This window comes from Pelophylax lessonae (assembly GCF_965119305.1).
Source record: "Pelophylax lessonae genome assembly, chromosome: 1".
Lineage (NCBI taxonomy): Eukaryota > Metazoa > Chordata > Amphibia > Anura > Ranidae > Pelophylax > Pelophylax lessonae.
In genome coordinates, this window is record NC_138768.1 from 458,483,018 (window position 1) to 458,503,859 (window position 20,842).

Below are 20,842 nucleotides of genomic sequence, written 5' to 3' on the forward strand. Positions count from 1 at the left end.
GCCCCCTCCAGACCTGAAGATAAACCATCCAAAGCCTGAAGGTGCGCCCCCACCCATAACTGGGGTGGGGGGACGTCTTCGCCGGTTCCCGGATCCATGGCTTTCCAGAATCCCGGACAAATGGGTTTGCGAAGTCATAAGGTCAGGGTACAAGATCGAGTTTCGATCTCTCCCACCGGCGCGATTCTTCCCTTCCAATATCCGACTATCCGCAGATCGTTTAGAAGATCTGCGGAGAGCAGTCACAGATTTACTACAACAAGGAGTGGTAGTCCACGTTCCTTGGACAGAACGGTTTCAAGGGTTTTATTCAAACCTGTTTACAATACCCAGGAAAGAGGGCAAAGTGCGTCCAATTCTGGACTTAAGAGCACTCAATTCTTTCGTCAACATAAGAAGATTCAGAATGGAGTCCATTCGCACGGTAGCAGCCTTCCTGCATCCAGGGGATGTCCTAGCGTCCATAGACATCAAGGACGCCTATCTTCACATTCCCATTTTCGCAGGACATCAGCGTTTTCTACGCTTTTCCGTAGAGGAGAACCACTATCAGTTTGTGGCGTTACCTTTCGGTCTCGCCACGGCTCCGCGGGTCTTCACAAAGGTGTTGGCCCCAATGTTGGCACTTCTGCGCCAAAGAGGTATATCGATTCTAGGTTACCTAGACGATCTTCTGCTTCATGCAGAGTCTCCTCAGACCTTGCTACAAAACATAGAAATTACTATGATTTCTTTACAGGAATTCGGGTGGCTGGTGAACCAGCAAAAGTCATTTCTGGTTCCCACCCAGAGGCTCGAATATCTGGGTCTAATTCTAGACACAGTCAGGACAAGAGTTTTCCTTCCGGTAGGGAAACTCCGAAAGATTCAATCAGCAGTCCAGTTGTTACTGTCCAACAGCTGGTCTTCCCTTCGGACTTGCATGAGGGTTCTGGGGTTGATGGTGGCTTCATTCGAAGCAGTCCCATTTGCCCAGTCCCATACCCGAATTCTTCAGCAAGAGATTCTTCTCAGATGGAATCGGAATCCGGAATCCCTGGACAATCAGATACGATTGAGCAAACAGACCAGAGAGTCTCTGGTTTGGTGGCTTCGGTCTCCAATGCTCAGCCAGGGAAAGTCATTTCTGCCAATATATTGGACGATAGTGACCACGGATGCCAGTCTATCCGGATGGGGAGGAATTCTTGGTCAGTTATCTGTCCAGGGACTTTGGTCCCCGGAAGAATCCAGGTTACCGATAAATGTATTGGAACTGAGAGCGATCAGACTTTGTCTGATTCACTGGACCGAGCAGCTCCAGGGCAGCCCGGTTCGGATCCAGTCGGACAATGCCACGGCCGTGGCTTATGTCAATCACCAGGGGGGCACCAAGAGTGTCCGAGCGGCCAAAGAAGTGGCTTGCATTCTTCGCTGGGCGGAACGATTTGTTCCAGCAATCTCTGCGCTGTTCATTCCGGGGGTGGAGAATTGGCAGGCAGATTATCTCAGCCGTCAGACCCTGGATCAGGGGGAATGGTCCCTCCATCCAGACGTTTTCCACCAGTTGTGCCTACGGTGGGGCACCCCGGATGTGGATCTGTTGGCATCACGATTCAACAGGAAAGTTCAGAGATTCGTGACTCGCTCCCGCGATCCTCTAGCAGAAACCGCAGACGCACTGATCGCCCCGTGGGGGCAATACCAGCTAATATATGCCTTCCCTCCTCTCGCGTTACTGCCAAGACTTCTTCGCAGGATAGAGGAGGAAGGAATCCCAGTAATCCTGGTAGCTCCGGACTGGCCTCGTCGAGCTTGGTACGCCGACATGGTCAGACTGGTGGCAGACGTCCCATGGAGACTTCCTCTCAGGGAGGATCTACTGTCTCAGGGACCGATCTTCCATCCTGCTTTACGATCGCTGGCTTTAACGGCCTGGCTATTGAGACCCAGGTGCTGAAGGACAAAGGTTTGTCAGCTTCAGTTATTCCTACTCTAGTTGAAGCAAGGAAAGCGACTTCCATAAAGATTTATCATCGCACATGGAAGTCCTACATTGCATGGTGTGAACCTTTGGGGTTCCGTCCTCGGTCTTATTCGATTAGTCGAATATTGGCTTTTCTGCAACAAGGGGTTGAGCAGAAACTGGCCTTGAGTACTATCAAGGGTCAGGTCTCAGCATTAGCCATCTTCTTTCAGAAGCCTTTGGCTACTCATTCCTTGGTGTGGAATTTCATCCAGGGGGTGCGACATCTGGCTCCGCCAGTGCACGCGCCGTTACCCCCCTGGGATCTTAATTTAGTGTTGTCGGTTCTTCAGAAACCTCCCTTTGAAGATATTAGGGAGATTCCTCTACCCACGTTGTCCCAGAAGGTGGCCTTCTTGGTGGCTATTACTTCTGCACGCAGGGTGTCAGAACTGGCCGCATTATCTTGTCGTTCACCATATCTGGTGGTTCATAGAGATAAGGTGGTTCTTCGTCCGAATCCATCCTTCCTACCAAAAGTGGTTTCAGAATTTCATCTGAATGAAGAAATTGTATTACCTTCCCTGTGTCCTAAGCCCAGTCATCCTCGGGAGTTTGCTTTACACTCCTTGGATGTGGTCCGGGCAATCAGGGTATACTTGAAAACGACAGACTCGTTTCGCAAGACGGATTCACTTTTTGTGATCCCAGATGGACCCAAAAAGGGGTTGCCTGCATCTGCCGCGACCATTTCCAGATGGATCAGACAGACGGTAGTGCAGGCTTATTCTATTAAGGGTCGGGAGCCCCCGTTCCCTGTTAAGGCGCACTCCACTCGGGCACTTAGTGCGTCATGGGCCTTTCGCCATCAGGCGTCAGTGGTCCAGGTGTGCAAGGCGGCTACCTGGTCGTCGGTGCATACCTTTTCTAAACATTATAAAGTTGATGTAATGGCATCGTCTGATGCCTCGTTTGGCCGCAAGGTTTTGCAGGCCGCAATTTGAGGAGACCAGTGGTCTACCTCGAGGGTTTTTTCCGTTGGAAAATTTTTCTTTAGTCTCATTCTTTGTTTATAATGAGCCTTTAAAACTTCTAGTTTGGCACCGGTTGGGCCTTCTAGATTGGATTTGATTTTGTCAATCCCACCCCTCATTTGTGGCACTGCTTCTGGATGTCCCAGCTCTTGAGAATCAAGAAGACTACGTCTGTCAATGAGCGATAGAGAAAAATGGATTTTTGTAAGAACTTACCGTAAAATCCTTTTCTCTTAAGCTCATTGACAGACGTAGTACCCGCCCCTCTATCATTGAGTTGGGTTGGGTTAAATTCTCTGTACTGCTTTAAACAGAACTGATTCCCTGTAGCAGAGAGAGGGAGGATATACCCTCAGGGACTGCCCCTAAGGTGGAGCCAGAACGTTTTGTCTTTCTGCCTAGTCCTACTCCTGCGGAGACAACATAACCCAGCTCTTGAGAATCAAGAAGACTACGTCTGTCAATGAGCTTAAGAGAAAAGGATTTTACGGTAAGTTCTTACAAAAATCCATTTTTTTCTTCCTTTCAAAAAACGGAACGGAAGCAAAAACGGATGTCAGTTGTGTCATCCGCAGACATCCGTATTTACATAGACATGCATTATGTCAGTTTTTCATCCGCAAACGGATGGGATGAAAAACGGACATACGGACCGGATGACAAAAGTGTCATCCGTGTCCGTTACAAAAAAAAAAAAAAAGGACCTGATCGGGCAAAAAAAAAAAGGAACGCCCGTGTGAAAGAGCCCTAATTCAGTTTTTGAATTTTCTTAAATTTTTCTGACATACTGGTGTTATATCTTTCATTTGGATACATAAATACAGCTGGATAAAACAAAAACTGTGTCTTCATTGCAGACTGCAAAGCAACAAAATCTGATTATTTTAGAAGGGGGTGATTCTTTTATCTAAATATATATATATATACACACACACACACACACACACACACACATTTCCTGGCTCTGCGTCATGCCATCATACTACGGGTCAACTCCGCCCCTCTGACCCCCATAGGACATCCCTGAAATAGCATAAAAGGCAGGCAGTACCTGGTGGAGGTGTTCTTTTTTTCGTCCTCGCTCCGGACACCTTGAAAAATATGTTATCCTTCCTTGTGGCCTTCCCAGGTTCAGCCTCTCTCCTGGGTAAGAAGACCCCCTCTTATGGGCTGTAAATCTCCCCCGATGGTGGGTTCCCCTTGTGCTGGGGGTAAGTTACATTGCAGGATAAATTGCTGCATTTCATACTGATACCATTAATTGACAGTCAAAACTGCCACAGATGCCGTATTACGGTGGAGGTTCTTTCCTCGCTGTTGTTACAGTATGAATGATGATGTGAAGCTGGCTGGCAATTTTTTTTTGCTGTATTTTTCTCCCCTTAAACATGCTTGCTGGCTCTTGTAGTTCACTAGAGATGGTGGTTTTGCATGCTCCAGTGTGGGGGGAGGGGGCCAGCCCAGGCTTCCTCTGATCACCTTGGAGCTTTTGGTTAATCAGTGGAGACAGTCTGCAGGTGCAGCTGGCTTCCTTTTCCTCTGTGGCCAATACACTGTGTGTAACTGGGTCTCTGCTGCTCTCACTGTGAGTACATGCACATCCTGGTCTACTTTGCCTGTGTTGAAGCTCGGGGTATTTTTGTCTAAAGCTGCCACCAGCCTCAAAGCACTGAAGAGGTTTTTTTGGGAAGGAATGCGTTTTTGTTTTTCTTTATCTTTTTTTTGGAAAAAAAAAAAAAAAAAGAGAGCAATGTATGTGGCCAGGACGGAATACATTTTCGTCAGTTGGTCACTCTGAATGGACCTGATCGAGTGTGGAGCCACAGTGTTGTGGGGATGAATGTGAACTAAGCACCCTGCAACTTTGATTTTAATTCCAGGAGATCACATACTGAAATATTGACACGGCTGTGAATGCTGTCACTTGGCAAATGCTTCACATCATCTTATCACTAATTTGGAGGATATTTCAGCAATACCTTAAGGAGGTAGTCCAAGGATCTTCCTCTCATGCTTAGCACAATGAGGTGCTGGGAGGATATGTTGCCAGGAAGGAGAATGTGTCTATGCCTTAATGGGGTAGTCAGAGGTTCTCCTGTCCACTATTTGTAGCCACAAAGTTACTGTGAATACTGGATGCAGTTACCATTCCCAAGTGTTTGCATATAGCTTGCGCTGCTTTACAATACTGTTGCTACCTGCTGCAGAGACAAAAAACAAGGTTACTTCTGTTTGTGGGTGACAGACAACAGCATAAGCTGGCACTTTGTGCAGCCTGTGGCTATCCTATTAGTCCTTATTGCTTAGAGCAGATAAGGTTCTCCATGTGGAGGAGAAAGGGCTCTGGTTGGGAAGCTTGTGTAAAAGTTTTCTCAGTTTCAGGTAAAGGCTTGTTTGCCTGGCTCTTGGGGATGGCCCAGGACTACAGCATCAGAGTTGCCTTAGTGGGGATAGCCTACGGCCACACCACCCTGTATGTGCTTGATCTCAGAAGCTAAGCAGGTTTAGACCTGGTTAGTGGATGAATGGGGGACCACCTGGGAACACTAGGTTCTGTACAGCAGCACATATGCCTCTTAACCAGCAGAGGGCAGTAATACTGATAATTGTGCACTTAGCTTCTCTAGGGTTCTTAGTCAAGCTGCCCCTGTGCTGTGGGGTACAGTTCACCACTGTAAGTCCATGGGGGCCCCTTGCATGTTCTGCTTTCTGAGGCTTTGCAGAGTCTAACAGCCATAGGCATGCTTCCTCAAAGCAGAGGCAACAGGGGGCTTGTGGTTTCAGAAGCCTTGGCGCCCTGGATGTTTTGGGGCTGCATTTCCCATGATGCTCATACACTCTGAGGTATAGTTGGGCATTGTGGGAGGTGTGGTTCTGGGGTGCCGAGGTTCGCTATCACTGCTCTAGAGCTATGGTCAGATGCAGGTTTTAAAAAGAAAGCAGTGTACAATGTTTGCATTACCTCCCATACCCTGGAAGACATTTTTAAATGTTTGAGGATCAATGATCGCTAATGTTCTCATCTCTGCAGCAGTTTCCTGCTTCCTTACCATAGCTCCCATGCTCCACCAATCTGTCAACAGTTTTAAGGAGTGATATTTGGCTCAGGGCATTCCTTTGATGCGGACACAGAGGTGGAGCATGAATATTCATTCCCTCTCTTGGGTCACAAATGTCAGATGGCCTTTGGATGATTCTTGGTGCTAAGCACATGCATTTATGAAGGTTCCTGTCTTTATGACAGAATCCTAGAAAACCATTATTCTGGTGGTAAGGAAGGGCTGGTGCCTTTTTCTGGACTTAGAAAATGCTAGTCTACATATTCCTATATTCTGGGTTCGCCAGCACTCAGGTTTTTTCTAGCAGACAATGACTTGACCTAGGTCATGGTATGTTTTTGGTTGGCATTCTCCCCAGAACCCTCTTGAGGGTACTATCAATCTTTATGGCATTTATTTCCTCAAGTGACATTTTGCGGATAGCGAAGTAGGGGTGCTGCTGCTAAGTAATGTTTTTGCCTGCAGGACCCTCTAGATCTTGGAGTATCATGTTCATTTTTAGTAGATCCAAATCCAGTCTACTTAAGTCCTGGATCGCTGTTCATTGCAAGCGAAGGTCATGTCCATCCTTCTGGGTCCGGGTATGTTTTTGGTCATGGCCCCACCCCAGAACCCTTCTGGAGGTACTATCTATCCTTAGGGCATTCGTTTCCTCAGTGATATCCTGCTTAGAGCGACGTAGGAACACTGCTGCTAGTTAACACCTTAGCCTGCAGGACTCTCGAGAGCTTTCATCTTGTCAAGTTTTAGTAGAATTGAATTCAGTTTACTTACTCCTAGATAGCTGTTCAGTGCTAGTTAAGGTCATGTCCATCTTTCTGGGGCCTGGGATCCTGAGCATTATGTGGACTATAGCCTGGTGTTGGCTCACTCCAGGGATTTTCTCATACACCGCCGGGATCAAGTCTTGCAGACCCAATCAGAATTTGGGTGGATGGTGAATGTGCAGAAGAGCCAACTTGTTCCGTCCAATGCCTAACCTACCTGGGCAGGTGGTTTCAGTACAGTCCAATACAAGATTTTCCTGTGAAGAGAAAAGATTGATGTCTGTGTGGGGACCAAGGGGATTAGGTCCTCAAAGGAAATCACATTTCGTCGAGGCATAAGTTTTTTTAGGTCTCCTAATGGCCTGTATCCCGGCAGTGCCTTGGGCACGGTGGCACAGGAGAAGGTTTCAGTTCTGCCTTCTAAGCCAGTGGCGCCGCGGTTCTCTCAGCCAGAGGTTCCAGGTTCCAGGTTCCTTGCTTAGTTTCCAACAACCTTCTGTGGTGGACCAAGAGGAGCAACCTCTCCCTGGGCGGGCCCGTCAGCCCTGGAGACTGGATCACGATTACTGCGGATGCCAGTCTCCAGAGTTGGGGGGCGCATTGCCTACAACTGAAAGTGCAGGGAGTGTGGACCAGAGTTTGCCATGTTCCTTGAATCTCCTAGAACGAACAGCGGCCAGGGAGGCGCTGAAGACGTTTCAGCTCGTAATCCAAGGCAGGAGAGTCAGACTTCTCATGGACAATACAACGGCAATATCGTACATTGTGAAACAAGGGGGGACAGGAAGTCTGAAACTTCTCCAGGTAACTGCGGAGATCTTCTCCTTGGCCGAAGCCCACTTGTTGGACTGTTCAGCATCGTGTCTCCCGAACCCTCAGAATACCCTAGCAGACCAGTTGAGCAGGAACTTCGCCAACTACACAGGATGGATGCAAAATCCAAAATATTTGTCGAGCAATGGGGGGTTCCCGAGATAGACTTAATGGCGACACATTTCAACTGTCACATTTTTTTCCCACTTCTTCGGCCCGCAAGCTCTGGCCCAGGATGCTCTCTATCAGAAGTGGGGCTTCAAGCAGGTCTACCTATTTCCACCAATTACTCTGATCCTCAAATCATTGGTGAAGATCATGGAGGAGGGAGCACCCGCTATTGTGATAGCTCTATTCGGGCCGAGGAGGCCATGGTTTCCCCTTCTTTGTCGTCTGGGGGTGTGTCCTCCAATAAGGCTCCCTCATGTCAGGGACCTTCTCATCTGCAACGGCCACACTCACCCCAACTCGGCCTGTCTGGCCTTGACTGCATGGAATTTGAGAGGAGCAAGCGCCAGAATCTAGATCTCTCTGACTCGGTAATGTCCACCATTCTGTAATCCAGGAAAGAATCTACTAAAGGCCACTTATTATAGAGTGTGGCAGAGGTTCGAGGATTTCTCAGTCCAACAGGGATTATCTGTCCGTTTCCACTCAGTGGCGAATATATTGGATTTTCTGCAGTACGGCCTCGACTCAGGACTAAGCTTCAACATGCTTACAGTACAAATTTCAGCACTTTTGGCCCTTACCAATACCTCATGGTCAAAGGAGTCTCTAGTAGTTGGATTCCTCCGTGCGGCAATCGAGATATACCCGCCTATTCGTCCTTTTCTTTCCAAAGTGGGATTTACTGTTAGTATTAACGGGGTTGCTAAAAAGCCCCTTTTTTCCCCAGATTCGGACAGTCCTTTATGGGACCTGACATTAAAGACGGTTTTCTTGACAGTTTTGGTCTCAGCCAGATGAGGCTCAGACGCTGCGGCCTTCTCCTACAAAGAGCCGTTCTGCACCTTCCTTCAGGTCAGCATAGTGTTACAACCTTCTCCGAAGTCCCTTCCTAAAGTCTCGTCGGCATTTCATTTTAATTGGGAATCGGTACTCCCAAGCCTTTTCACCTTCTGAATCAGACTTGGAGGAGCCTAGATGGTATGATCTGGATATGAAGTCTCTCCCACAGACATAGCTGCCCAGAACGGTCTCGTTCCGGAAAACAGATGCTCTTTTTTTGTATTCCCAAAGGGTCCCAGGATGGGTATGCCGGGCCCTCCAAGAGTCCTCTCGACAGGGATAGTTAAAGCAATCCAAACAGCTTACTTCCTGGAAGGCCTCCCCCCTCCTCAGGAGATCCAAACACATTCCACAAGAGCGGTGTCATCCTCCTGGGCAGTTTGGTCCAAAGTATCGGCAGACGTGGTCTGTAAGGCAGCAGGTTGGAGATCTCCTAATACCTGCATAAAACACTAAGCTGGATGTTATGTCATCCCAGTATGCTCAGATGGGAGCTTCAGTAGTGTCTTCTGCTGTATCAAAATATTACAATTAGTTTCTTGCAGCAGTACCTGGTGTTTGTAATTTATTCTTCCCACCCTGTGTTGTGGCTAGTTAAGTCCCGTAGTATGATGGCATGACGCAGAGCCAGGAAAATGGAAAATTGTTACCAATACTTACCGTAATTTTCCTTTCCTGGCTCTGCGTCATGCCAGCACAAATCCCTCCCTGGTCCGTCACGAGCTCATACAGAACACCTCCACCAGGTACTGCCTGCCTTTTATGCTATTTCAGGGATGTCCTATGGGGGTCAGAGGGGCGGAGTTGACCCGTAGTATGATGGCATGACGCAGAGCCAGGAAAGGAAAATTACGGTAAGTATTGGTAACAATTTTCCATTATATATATATATATATGACTTACAGCAGCATGATTATATGAATATATGGATGGTTATTCTATTGTATTTAGGGTTATAATATTGTTATCCACTATACATGCACATCACTGGTCTCATTCCCAGCTTTTTTCCCCCCTGAAGGGTACTGATGGTTCTTTTCATAAACACAAGACACCTTGAAGAGGAGGTAAAGTACAATACTTTTTTTTCCTTACCTGGAAAGTAGAGGCATAATGTGCTAGTATGCATTGCATACTAGCACATTATGTGACACTTCCCTTAAAACGAAGCCCTCATTGTCCCCCGCCGGAGGCCGCATCTGACTGTGCTACTGGCCAGAGCCGCGGGAGCCCCCAGCCACGGCACAGGACTCTGAAAAAATGGCACAGGTGGCCGTTCCTTCATGTGCCGATGGCATCATCGGTGCAGTATACAGTAAATATCTCCTGAAAGGAAGTTTAGGAGATATATACAGTACCTTTAAGTAAGCCTTATTATAGGCTTAGCTATAGGTACAAACGGGGGGGGTTTACAACCACTTTAACATATATTGAATTGAATTGTCTTCAGGAAAAGGCAGACTCAAGAAAGTAAGCAAATTGTTGTACAATTGTTCCTAATGACCTGTTGCCAAATAACCTAACTAGTTGCAAAGTGTTTTTCCAGCTCTTTCTTATTAGTACCACATTTGCCAGCTTTTTGTTGCCCTGTCCCAACTTTTTTGAGACGTGTTGCTGCCATCGATTTCAAAATGACCCTATTTTTATTCTTAAAATGGTTCATTTACAACATCTGATTTTCTATTGTAAATAAAATATGGGGGGTGATGAGATGTGCACATCATTGCATCATATTTTTAAGTAGATTGTACACAGTTTCCCAACTTTTTTGAATTGGGGTTGTATAGAAGGGAACTATTTTTTTTTTTTAAATATAAACTTTATAAAACACAGTTAAAATGAAAATGAATATAGAAAACGTGTGTTCTGCTACTTAAAGCTAACCTAAAGTGAATTTACAACTTACCCATCCACTATGCAAAAACATGCAACTGCTGGAATACGTACGCACAAACATCACCGACTTCCTCCTTCCTCAGTGGTCTAACTCTTACTGGCTGCTTTCAGAATACAAATTCGGTGAGATGCAGGATTTGTGTAAGGCAAAGGCACTGGTTGGCTGCCTCTTCCTGAGCATCCAATCAGTTATTTGCTTCACACAAACCCCTTAATGCATCTGTAACCAGGAAGCAGTAAGGAAGGATCAGGCTGCCGGAGAAGGAGCCTCAGGGACTGGTCTTGTGCTGGGAGGATTAGGCAAGTATATCTCCACTCTCCTCTCCCCTAGACAAAAATGTGCAGATAACCCATTCAGTGTGGGCCAAGCCACACTACGGAAAAAAAAATATCAAAATTTGCCGAAGCTCAGCTTTACATATTGCACCTTAGTCTGTATGGCTAATAAAGCCATACAAGTATGACTTTGGGATAATGGTCCCAATCTCACAAGATTTGTCCATACTGAGAGTAGCAGTACAGACTATGGGTGAAATCCATTACATATCTACCTTCCAGCTCATATCTTCCTCCTCAGACCCATTGTGGATGTAGACAACATCGAAGAAGAAATAAGGGCACTGCAGCATTTTCTGTAAAATAAAGAATTAGAAAGTTAGCATGTAAACCAGTGGTAAACACTAACTGTGAGAACAGAAAACAGGCCATAATGACTTCATGTTTACTGCCAGAAAGGAAGTATTAAATAGTAAAGTAAGTTGGGCAAAATAAGGCCTCTTTCATACCAGCGGACCATTTAGGTCGGTGTAATTACTGTGAAGTTAGTCAAGGATTTCTGCGAACATACAATGAATAATGTACTAGAGTTTTCTCCACCTATCTTAATTTCAAACATCCATGAATTGAGAGGCTGCTTTTACTCCAAGTGAGACCTCCATAAGGAACAGAATCCCCTTGATGAGGATAAACGACATGTGCATAAGATCCCCTGTGGATCTAAGTTTCTGGTAAGCAGCCATTCATTTTATCTAGGACACAGTGATGAAGCACTGGCACTTTTAATTGTGTTTGCATGAAGACACTGTTACACAAAGGAGATGGATGGACACTCTCAGTGGGCACTAACTCACTTATGAACTTTTCGATTTATGAAAACAATTTTTTATATCACATTGGACCTATTTTTAGTGGATTAATTTAACTTTATATTGAACTAGTTTATATACTCCAAAAGTTTGTTTACACTGTACACTTAATTGTATGTTTATCATAATTCAGTGGTGTTTATGTAATGATACAACTGATTCAGATATTTGTATGATGGATGGATAGATCCATCACAGTATATATTTGTGTTCATTCATTATTGACACATAAGGTTTGACACTAAGGCTCCATGCACACAGGGCGTCATAAAAACGAGCTCCAAAGCGGTTTCTTGACGCCAGGAAAAAGCAGCTGTAAAAATGTGCTTTCAGTAGCTTTTTCCATTAGCGTTATTGCACGTTTGGCCACGGTAGCTTTTAGCAGCGTTTTTTCTGCCTCCATTCAAAATCAATGGTTCCCTATCAGGGTGATCCGACTTGCGGCACGACTTGCGCTGTGAGAATCGTGAGGGGGAACTCCACGCCAAAATGGGGAAAAAAACGGCGTGGGGTCCCCCCCCAAGATCCATACCAGACCCTTATCCGAGCATGCAGCCCGGCAGGCCAGGAAAGGGGAGGGGAGGAGCGAGCGGCCCCACCCCCCCTGGACCATACCAGGCCACACGCCCTCAACATGGGGGGGTGTGGGTGCTTTGGGGCAGGGGGGGCTCTGCACCCCCCACCTCAAAGCACCTTGCCCCCATGTTGATGAGGACAAGGGCCTCATCACCACAACCCTGGCCGGTGGTTGTGGGGGTCTGCAGCCTATTATATAGCCATTAGGGGCGTGGCCGCCAGATGACGTCATTGGGAGACCCCGCCCCCCTTATGTCACAGATGATGTCATCTGTGACATAAGGGGGCGTGTCTCCCGATGACGTCATCTGGCAGCCACGGCCCTAATGGCTATATAATAAGCTGCAGAGACCGGAGACCGGCATAATCACCGGAGACGTCGTCGTCGGAGGACCGGAGGAAGAAGAAGAGCCGACAGCAAAAGAGCAGTAGACCAGAAGACCGGAGAGGAGAAGACAAGACAAGAAGAGCGGACAGCAAAAGAGCAGAAGACAAGAAGAGAGGACAGCAAAAGAGCAGAAGACCGGAGAGGGAGAAGACCAGATGAAGATTTTTATTAAACTTTCCAAAATTTCTCCTGTCGTTATTTACACACACTGCCTTTTATGGGGTGAATGGGTAGGGGTACATAGGGTACATAGGGAGGGGGCCCGGGATCTGGGGGGCCCCCTTGTTAAAGGGGGCTTCCAGATTCCGATGAGCCCCCTGCCCGCAGACCCCCACAACCACCGGCCAGGGTTGTGGGGATGAGGCCCTTGTCCTCATCAACATGGGGGCAAGGTGCTTTGAGGTGGGGGGTGCAGAGCCCCCCTGCCCCAAAGCACCCACCCCCCCCCATGTTGAGGGCGTGTGGCCTGGTATGGTCCAGGGGGGGTGGGGCCCCTCACTCGTCCCCTCCCCTTTCCTGGCCTGCTGGGCTGCATGCTCGGATAAGGGTCTGGTATGGATTCTGGGGGGACCCCACGCCGTTTTTTCGGCGTGGGGCTACCCTCAAATTCCATAGCAGACCCGAAGGGCCTGGTTTGGAACCTGGGGGGGACCCCCACGCCGTTTTTTTCCCCATTTTGCCGTGGAGTTCCCCCTCAAGATTCTCACAGCGCAAGTCGTGCCGCAAGTCGGATCACCCTGATCCGACTTGCGGTGCGACTTCCATTCAAATCAATAGGCTCCCATAGGGAACCATTGATTTTGAATGGAAGAAAAAAAACGTATAACGTGGCTTAACGTTATTCAGCCTTTAGCAGCGTCAGACGTTTTTTACAGCTTGACGCTGCAGCTCCAGAACGCACAGTTCCTGGGTTTTTTTTGGAGCTGTAAAATGCCTATGCCACTTGGAGCTCCTAAAAGCTCTATGTGTGCATGAGGCCATAGAATAACATGGATGGGCGTTCTGCAGCTGCAAAAAAAAACGTCTGACGCTGCTAACAGCAGCTCCAAAAACGTCCAGTGTGCATGAGGCCTTAAGGTTTAGACAGCGCACTATTTATTTTTACTATATATTTTTGGATCCCAGTATTCCAGGGATTTTTCCAGTGCAGCAGTCCCTGTTCCTCAGAGGCTAACCACAACCTTAAATAACAAATACATACTGACTTCATGTTTACTACCAGAAAGGAAGTATTTAACAGAAAAAGTAAGCTGGGCAAAATAAGGCGCCTTTCACACCAGCAGACCGATCGGGTCCGTCTGTCCATTTTTCAGGCAGACTTGATTGGACCACCCTGACACGCTGACACCTGCCGGAATCCAATCCCATCCACTAAAAACATATTGATGGGTATACATTCGCCATTTGTCCTTCAGAACGGAAGTCAGTCAGAAGGAAATGGACATCCGGTCTGTTTCCATCTAACCACCCTACTGAGAACAGCAGGCTGTGTCCGCTCTGCATAACGGAGCTGACACGGACCCGTCATCTGCCTGTTCAGCATAGATTAGTGGAAAGATCCCCCGCTGAGCAGGTGGATCCACTTTACGGAGTCCACCTCGTCTGACAGGGGCCTAAATGGTGCCTGACATACAACACATAAAAATCTGAAAACCATCATCTCAGCTACTGGGTGGAAGCTGCTGGGCCAAATTATCCACTGGTTCTTCATATTACACTAGGACTATCTGGAGTGTACAGCAGGGGCCAAAAGTTCTGAGAATGACACAAATATTTTCACAAAGTCTGCTGCCTTAGATTTTATGATGGCAATTTGCATATATTCCAGAATGGTATGAAGCGTGAGAAGATCAATTGCAATTAATTGCAAAGTCACTCTTTGCCATGAAATGAACTTAATCCCATAAAAAAACATTTCCACTACATTTGTGAAGAAGGCTTCAGGGAACCCAAGAATGTCCAGTAAGTGCCAGGACCAGCTCCTACAGTTGATTCAGCTGCAGGATCGGGGCACCACCAATGCAGAGCTTGCTCAGGAATAGCAGTAGGCAGGTGTGAGTGCATCTGCACGCACAGTGAGGTAAAGACTTTTGGAGAATGGCCTAGTGTCAAAAAGGGCAGCAAAGAAGCCACTTCTCTCCAGGAAAAACATCAGGGACAGACTGATATTCTTCAAAAAGGTACAGGGATTGGACTGCTGAGGACTGGGGAAAAGTCATTTTCTCTAAAGAATCCCCTTTATGATTGTTTGGGGCATCTGGAAAAAAACTTGTCTGGCGAAGAAACGGTGAGCGCTACCATCAGTCCTGTGTCATGCCAACAGTAAAGCACCCTGAGACCATTTATGTGTGGGGTTGCTTCTCAGCAAAAAGAGAGGGCTCACTCACAATTTTGCCTAAAATCACAGCCAAGAATAAAGAATGGAAAAAAACATCCTCTGAGAGCAACCATCCTAGAACAGTTTGGTGATGAACAATGCCTTTTCCAGCATGAAGGAGCACCTTGCCATGAGGCAAAAGGGATAACCAAGTGGCTTGGGGAACAAAACATCGAAATTTTGGGTCCGTGACCAGGAAACTCCCCAGACCTTAATCCCATTGAGAACTTGTGGTCAATCCTCAAGAAGCGGGTGAACAGAAAAAACCCCCACAAATTCTGACAAAACCCAAGCATTAATTATGCAAGAATGGGCTGCTATCAGTCAGGATGTGGCCTAGAAGTTGATTGACAGTATACCATAGTAACATCTGACAAAAAGATCTAAACACATTTAAGCAGCAGACTTTGTGAAAATGAATATTTGTGTAATTTTAGGAACTTTTGACCATGGTTGTAATCTCACCACTGGAGTTTCTGGCTCATCATGGAGCCTTGCTTCTGCATTCACAAAAATGTAAAATACCATTAACAACTTTAAGACACTAAGACCCCCCCCCCCCCCCAAAAAAAAAAAAGCCATAGCTGGTGTACAGGTTTGAGAACTGAAATCTTACCTCCAGTATTCTGTAAGGGCACTTTCATACGGACGTTCCGTATGTCCATAAATCACCCCATCCGTTTGCGGGTGATATACAGACACAAATGAATGTCTATGGGATTGCGGATGTCAGCGGATGACCATCCGCTGACATACGATTTTCGTCATTTCAGTTCTGTTCCGTTTTTTGGAATGGAACAGAACCCTATTTTTGTTCCGTTTAAAAAAGGGAACGGATGCAAAATCGGATGTCAGCGGTGTCATCCGCTGACATCCGCAATGCCCATAGACATACATTATGTCCGTATATCATCCGCAAATGGATGGGATGATATGCGGACATACGAAGCAGATGACAAGTGTCATCCGTGTCCGTGAAAAAAAAATTATACCACAATACGGTACGCTCAGTGTGAAAGAGCCCCAAGAGGAGAAGATTAGTGAATAAACCCACCAACATCTACCCTAAACCAAACAGAAATGTGCTGACAGATCTCAATAGGCTGTCATTGGTAAACCTTCTTAACAAATTATAGCTACCTGGCTTTCAAAGCTGACTGAACAAACAATATAGATCAGGAGCCCTGATTTCACTCTGATCTCCCCTTCTACCTATCTATATTAGTTCAGTGACTCAGCCAGACAGCCTAATGGCTAGTATTTTCAGAAGAAGCAAAGCAATTGGACCTTTGAGCAAATGGTTTAAAGAAAAAAAAAAACACACAAATGTATAGTTTACCTTCATGTTTTCCGTGAGGGTGAGCTGGGGCTGAGTGGCTGGGCGACTGTAGATCAGAATGATTCTCACTACATACGGAGGAGGAACAGTCTGCACATTCTCAGTGACTGGAAATTCTGTCCTCTGCTGTCTGCACCAGACATGTAGAAAAAGGAAGGTAATATGGTCTATTACAGTTCAGATGTAAAGTCAAAAATAAGAAACACATTCATTTTTCACATTTGTTCATTGTCTGCATCTGTGGTCCACCTACACAGTATAGACAGCCTCAATTGCAGTCCCTGCAACAGGTCGGATTTGATTTAAATCAAGTCGATTTAAATAATGATTTGAATCACTAGTAAAAAGGCTTGATTTAAATCATAATTTTTAATCACTTCAGCTCCGGAAAGGTTTTACCCACTACCTGACCAGGCCATTTACATTGCTTTAACTGGCAATTGTGCAGTCGTGTGATGCTGTACCCAAATAAAATTGATGTTCTTTTTCACCCACAAATAGAGCTTTCTTTTCTAAAAAAAAAAAAAAAAGACTGACAAAGAAAATAAAAACAAAAACAAAAAAAAAAACAAAATTTCTTTATCAATTTAGGCCAGTATGTATTCTGCCACATGTTTTTGGTAAAAAAAATCCCAATAAGCATATATTGATTGGTTTGCCCAAAAGTTATCGCATCTACAAACTATAAGATGGATTTATGGATTTTTTTATTTTTTATTATTGTTTTTACAATTAAAGGCAGCGATCAGTGATTTTTAGCGGGACTGTGACATTGCAGCAGACAAATCTAACACTAATTACACTTTCTGTGGACCAGTGACACCAATACAGTGATCAGTGCTAAAAAAATGCACGGTCACTGTATAAATTACATTGGCAAGGAGGGGGTTAACGTCAGGGGCGATCAAAGGGTTAAGTGTGCTCCTAGGGAGTGATTTCTAACTGTGGATGTAATGGATGCTCTAGAAGAAAACAGAGATCCTTGTTCCTGCTTAGCAGAAACACAAGATCTTCATTTTCCTCTGTGACAGAATGGCGTTCTGCCTTGTTTACATAGTGAGACCACTGTTCTGCCTCTCCTCAGAAGGATTGGTGGGTCCCACTGATTGGCTCCCGCTGTGTCCAAACACAGCGGGAGCGGGGCTTCAGCAGTGCGCGGCCCAGATTTCGTGCACAAAATCATGTACAGTATATATGCGGCGGGAGGTCCAGAAGCAGTTAAAGAGCAACTATTATCTCTGTCCCGCAGCGGCTTCTCCTCTGACCTGCTGTTGTCTCATTAACTTTAATGGGATGGCTGGTGTTGTGGCAGTGACAAAACAAGGAGGAGGACGATGGCGAGTGCATGCCCACTAACAGGCAATGCCATGATGGATCTGAAATGACAGGTGCTCTTTAAAACTTAAGGACTCATTCTTGCTGAGTCAGAGTGAAATTGTATGAATGCATCAATGCAGTGCATGTTATCTAAGCTTGCAGAGCTTGGATTCAATGAATCAGTTTACTAAAAATGTAAATATTGCAGAATATACAGCCTCATGCTACATAACTAAGAACTAAGTTCCATTTCATGCTAAAATTATTGATGTATCTTAAATAGAAAACTTTCTTTAGATAGGTTTTTACTCCAAAAGCATTTAATTAAAATACATTTGACAAAAAGAAAAAAAAAAAAATCTGATTTTTTTAAATTTTAATCAAACAGTTTTTTTATTTATTTTTATTTTTTTAAAAACCATTGTGGTTTTTATCCACCCTACTCTGCAGTCAAAAAGGACTCTGCAGGACGGAGGTGACCCAGCTTTTTATGTCCTGGATCATAAGACGGTGTCATCCAAAAAGACTAAAGTCCGTTGAAAATTTTTTTTAAAAACCATTGGTTTTTATCCACCCATCTCTGCAGTCAAAAAGGAGTCACACATAATATATACAAAGACAAAGAAGACCGTCAGAGAGTGCAGACATACTACAGTATACTACATACTGACATTTCACCAAACAGAAAGTAAGGCCCCATTCACTTGTACAACATGTCATGCGATCCCAAAGTCGCATGAAAAGATACACACCATGTTTCCGAATGAGTGCCCTTCATATCTGTGTGACAAAGTAGTTCCTGCACTACTTTGGTCTGACTTTCATGTGACTTGAGCAGACATACCAACCTGCAAAAACTAATTTCAGGGAGGTGGCAAATTCATTTCAGGGAGGTGGCAAACTAATTGACGGGGAGGTGGCACCCCCCCTACATCCACCAATTTGAATGGAAATCAGTATGCAGAGGTTTACTTCTTCTGAGAGATATTAAAGGAACACTCCAACCACCATAACCACTTCAGTGATTTGAAGTGGTCATGGCGGTAGGAGTCAGAAACACTGCGCATACCGTATACACATCAGAGGACTCTGCAGGACGGAGGTGACCCAGCTTTTTATGTCCTGGATCATAAGACGATGTCATCCAAAAAGACTAGAAGTCTGTTGCAAAATTTTTTTAAAAACCATTGGTTTTTATCCACCCATCTCTGCAGTCAAAAATGAGTCACACATAATATATACAAAGCCACAGAAGACTGTCAGAGAGTGCAGACATACTACATGGGAATATCAGAGAATGCAAACATACTACTGGGTCTGCAGTCATTCTACCTGTTAGTGTCTGTGAAAATACTACAGGTGTGATTGAGAACATTACATGACACTGCTAGAAATGACTGCCATTATAGACCAATTTCAATTTAGAACCCCCACTGCTGGGGTCAGTGGGCACCACAACAATTATCAAACAGCAGATTGAGGTCCCTGGGCTGCAGGTTCGGCACTACATAATGAAGCCACCCACGATTCTCCGAAAAAGTACATCCAATATTTAAAGAAACAAACACATTTTTGGTTTTACTCAGTGTTCAGCCAAAACATTTTTTTTTTCCGTTTTGGATAGGGTGGTGGGTGGGGACTGCTGTCACGTTTACTTCTATCCGGGGCTCTGTTAGAGGGATTTCCCCTCACTTCTTCTCTCACTGACATTTCACCAAACAGAAAGTAAGGCCCTTTTCACCTGTGCAACATGTCATGCGATCCCAAAGTCGCATGAAAAGATACACACCATGTTTCCCAATAAGTGCCCTTCATATCTGTGTGACAAAGTAGTTCCTGAACTACTTTGGTCTGACTTTCATGTGAAACATACCAACCTGCAAAAACTCATTTCAGGGAGGTGGCAAATTCATTTCAGGGAGGTGGCACTCCGTCCCCCCTTTCCCTACATCCACCAATTTTAATGGAAATCAGTATACTGTACAGAGGTTTACTTCTTCTGAGAGATATCAAAGGAACACTCCAACCACCATAACCACCTCAGTGATTTGAAGTGGTCATGGTGGTAGGAGTCAGAAACACTGCACATACCGTATACACATCAGAGGACTCTGCAGGACGCAGGTGACCCAGCTTTTTATGTCCTGAATCAAAAGACAATGTCATCCAAAAAGACTAGAAGTCCATTGCAAAATACAGTGAGGGTGACAGATGATCTGAAAAGACAGTGATTGACTTAGGAATACGTCAGAACACAGACCTGTAATCACTCCATAGAAGGAGAAGGAAGGAGAGGGAACATCCACCAAGGATCTGATGAGCCCCTTCACATCCTAGAGCCCCCATACCGTTGGATAACTTCCTAATGTTCCTTGTGGTGATTTAATACACAAGAAACGCTCATTTGAGTGTTAATGGAGGTGAGCGGCCATTGCACTTGATTTGGGATATAGCTCACGAAAAATCGCACACGATTGTCACTAAATGTGATTTTGTTCACTGGACCACTTATGAACTATTCACCATTATCACCATTTTCTTTATTTTGTGATAATTATTTTGTGCACATTGCTTATTTGCACAAGGACTCTTTTCTTTATTCAACTTGCTGCTAGCAGATTGCAGTAATACATTTGCCTGTGTTCTTTTTGCCCTATCAGCACTTTTATTTTATTGATTGATTCACTGATCACTTTATTTATATACCAGCACTGCAGCACTTTTGTGATTATTTGTATTACATATAAGTGTTATATTTTGAATTTTTATCCACATTGTCATTTTCTACATCTATTATCTCCCTTATTTTGGGACATCCTTCACATCATTAATTCTTATTTATTATTTCTGTGGCCCACCATTTCAGAAATTGAGCGCTGATTCTCCTCCCTCCATACCTTTTATCAGTATGTGGCGACACTCCAGGCTGAATGCTCGGATAAGGGTCTGCTATAGATTTTGGGAGACCAGACCTCAAGAGTCTTGTATGGATAGTGGGAGGGGACCACACGCTGTTTTTTTCATTTACTTTTTATTGCTGGCATTCTTTTGATTTCATTCAGCTGTCAGTGGGGAAACTCGCTGACAGCCGATGAGTCATTGGTTGTTAAGGTCGCGGCGTCTGGCCTCCTAGCCCGCTCCTTAACAACCAGCTATTCTTCACTCAGAATAATTT

At 45.3% G+C, this 20,842-nt stretch overlaps 1 protein-coding gene across 1 annotated transcript in view; it reads right to left on the reverse strand.

The window, feature by feature from the left end:
• Positions 1 to 20,842, reverse strand: part of BABAM1 (BRISC and BRCA1 A complex member 1) — a 100,041-nt gene that overhangs the window by 24,284 nt on the left and 54,915 nt on the right. Inside the window, exons 7-8 of the mRNA XM_082271005.1 lie at positions 16,351 to 16,480; positions 11,077 to 11,157 (exon numbers count right to left, since the gene is read on the reverse strand). Coding sequence (XP_082127131.1) covers positions 11,077 to 11,157; positions 16,351 to 16,480 — 211 coding nt within the window. The remainder of the gene's footprint in view (positions 1 to 11,076; positions 11,158 to 16,350; positions 16,481 to 20,842) is intronic.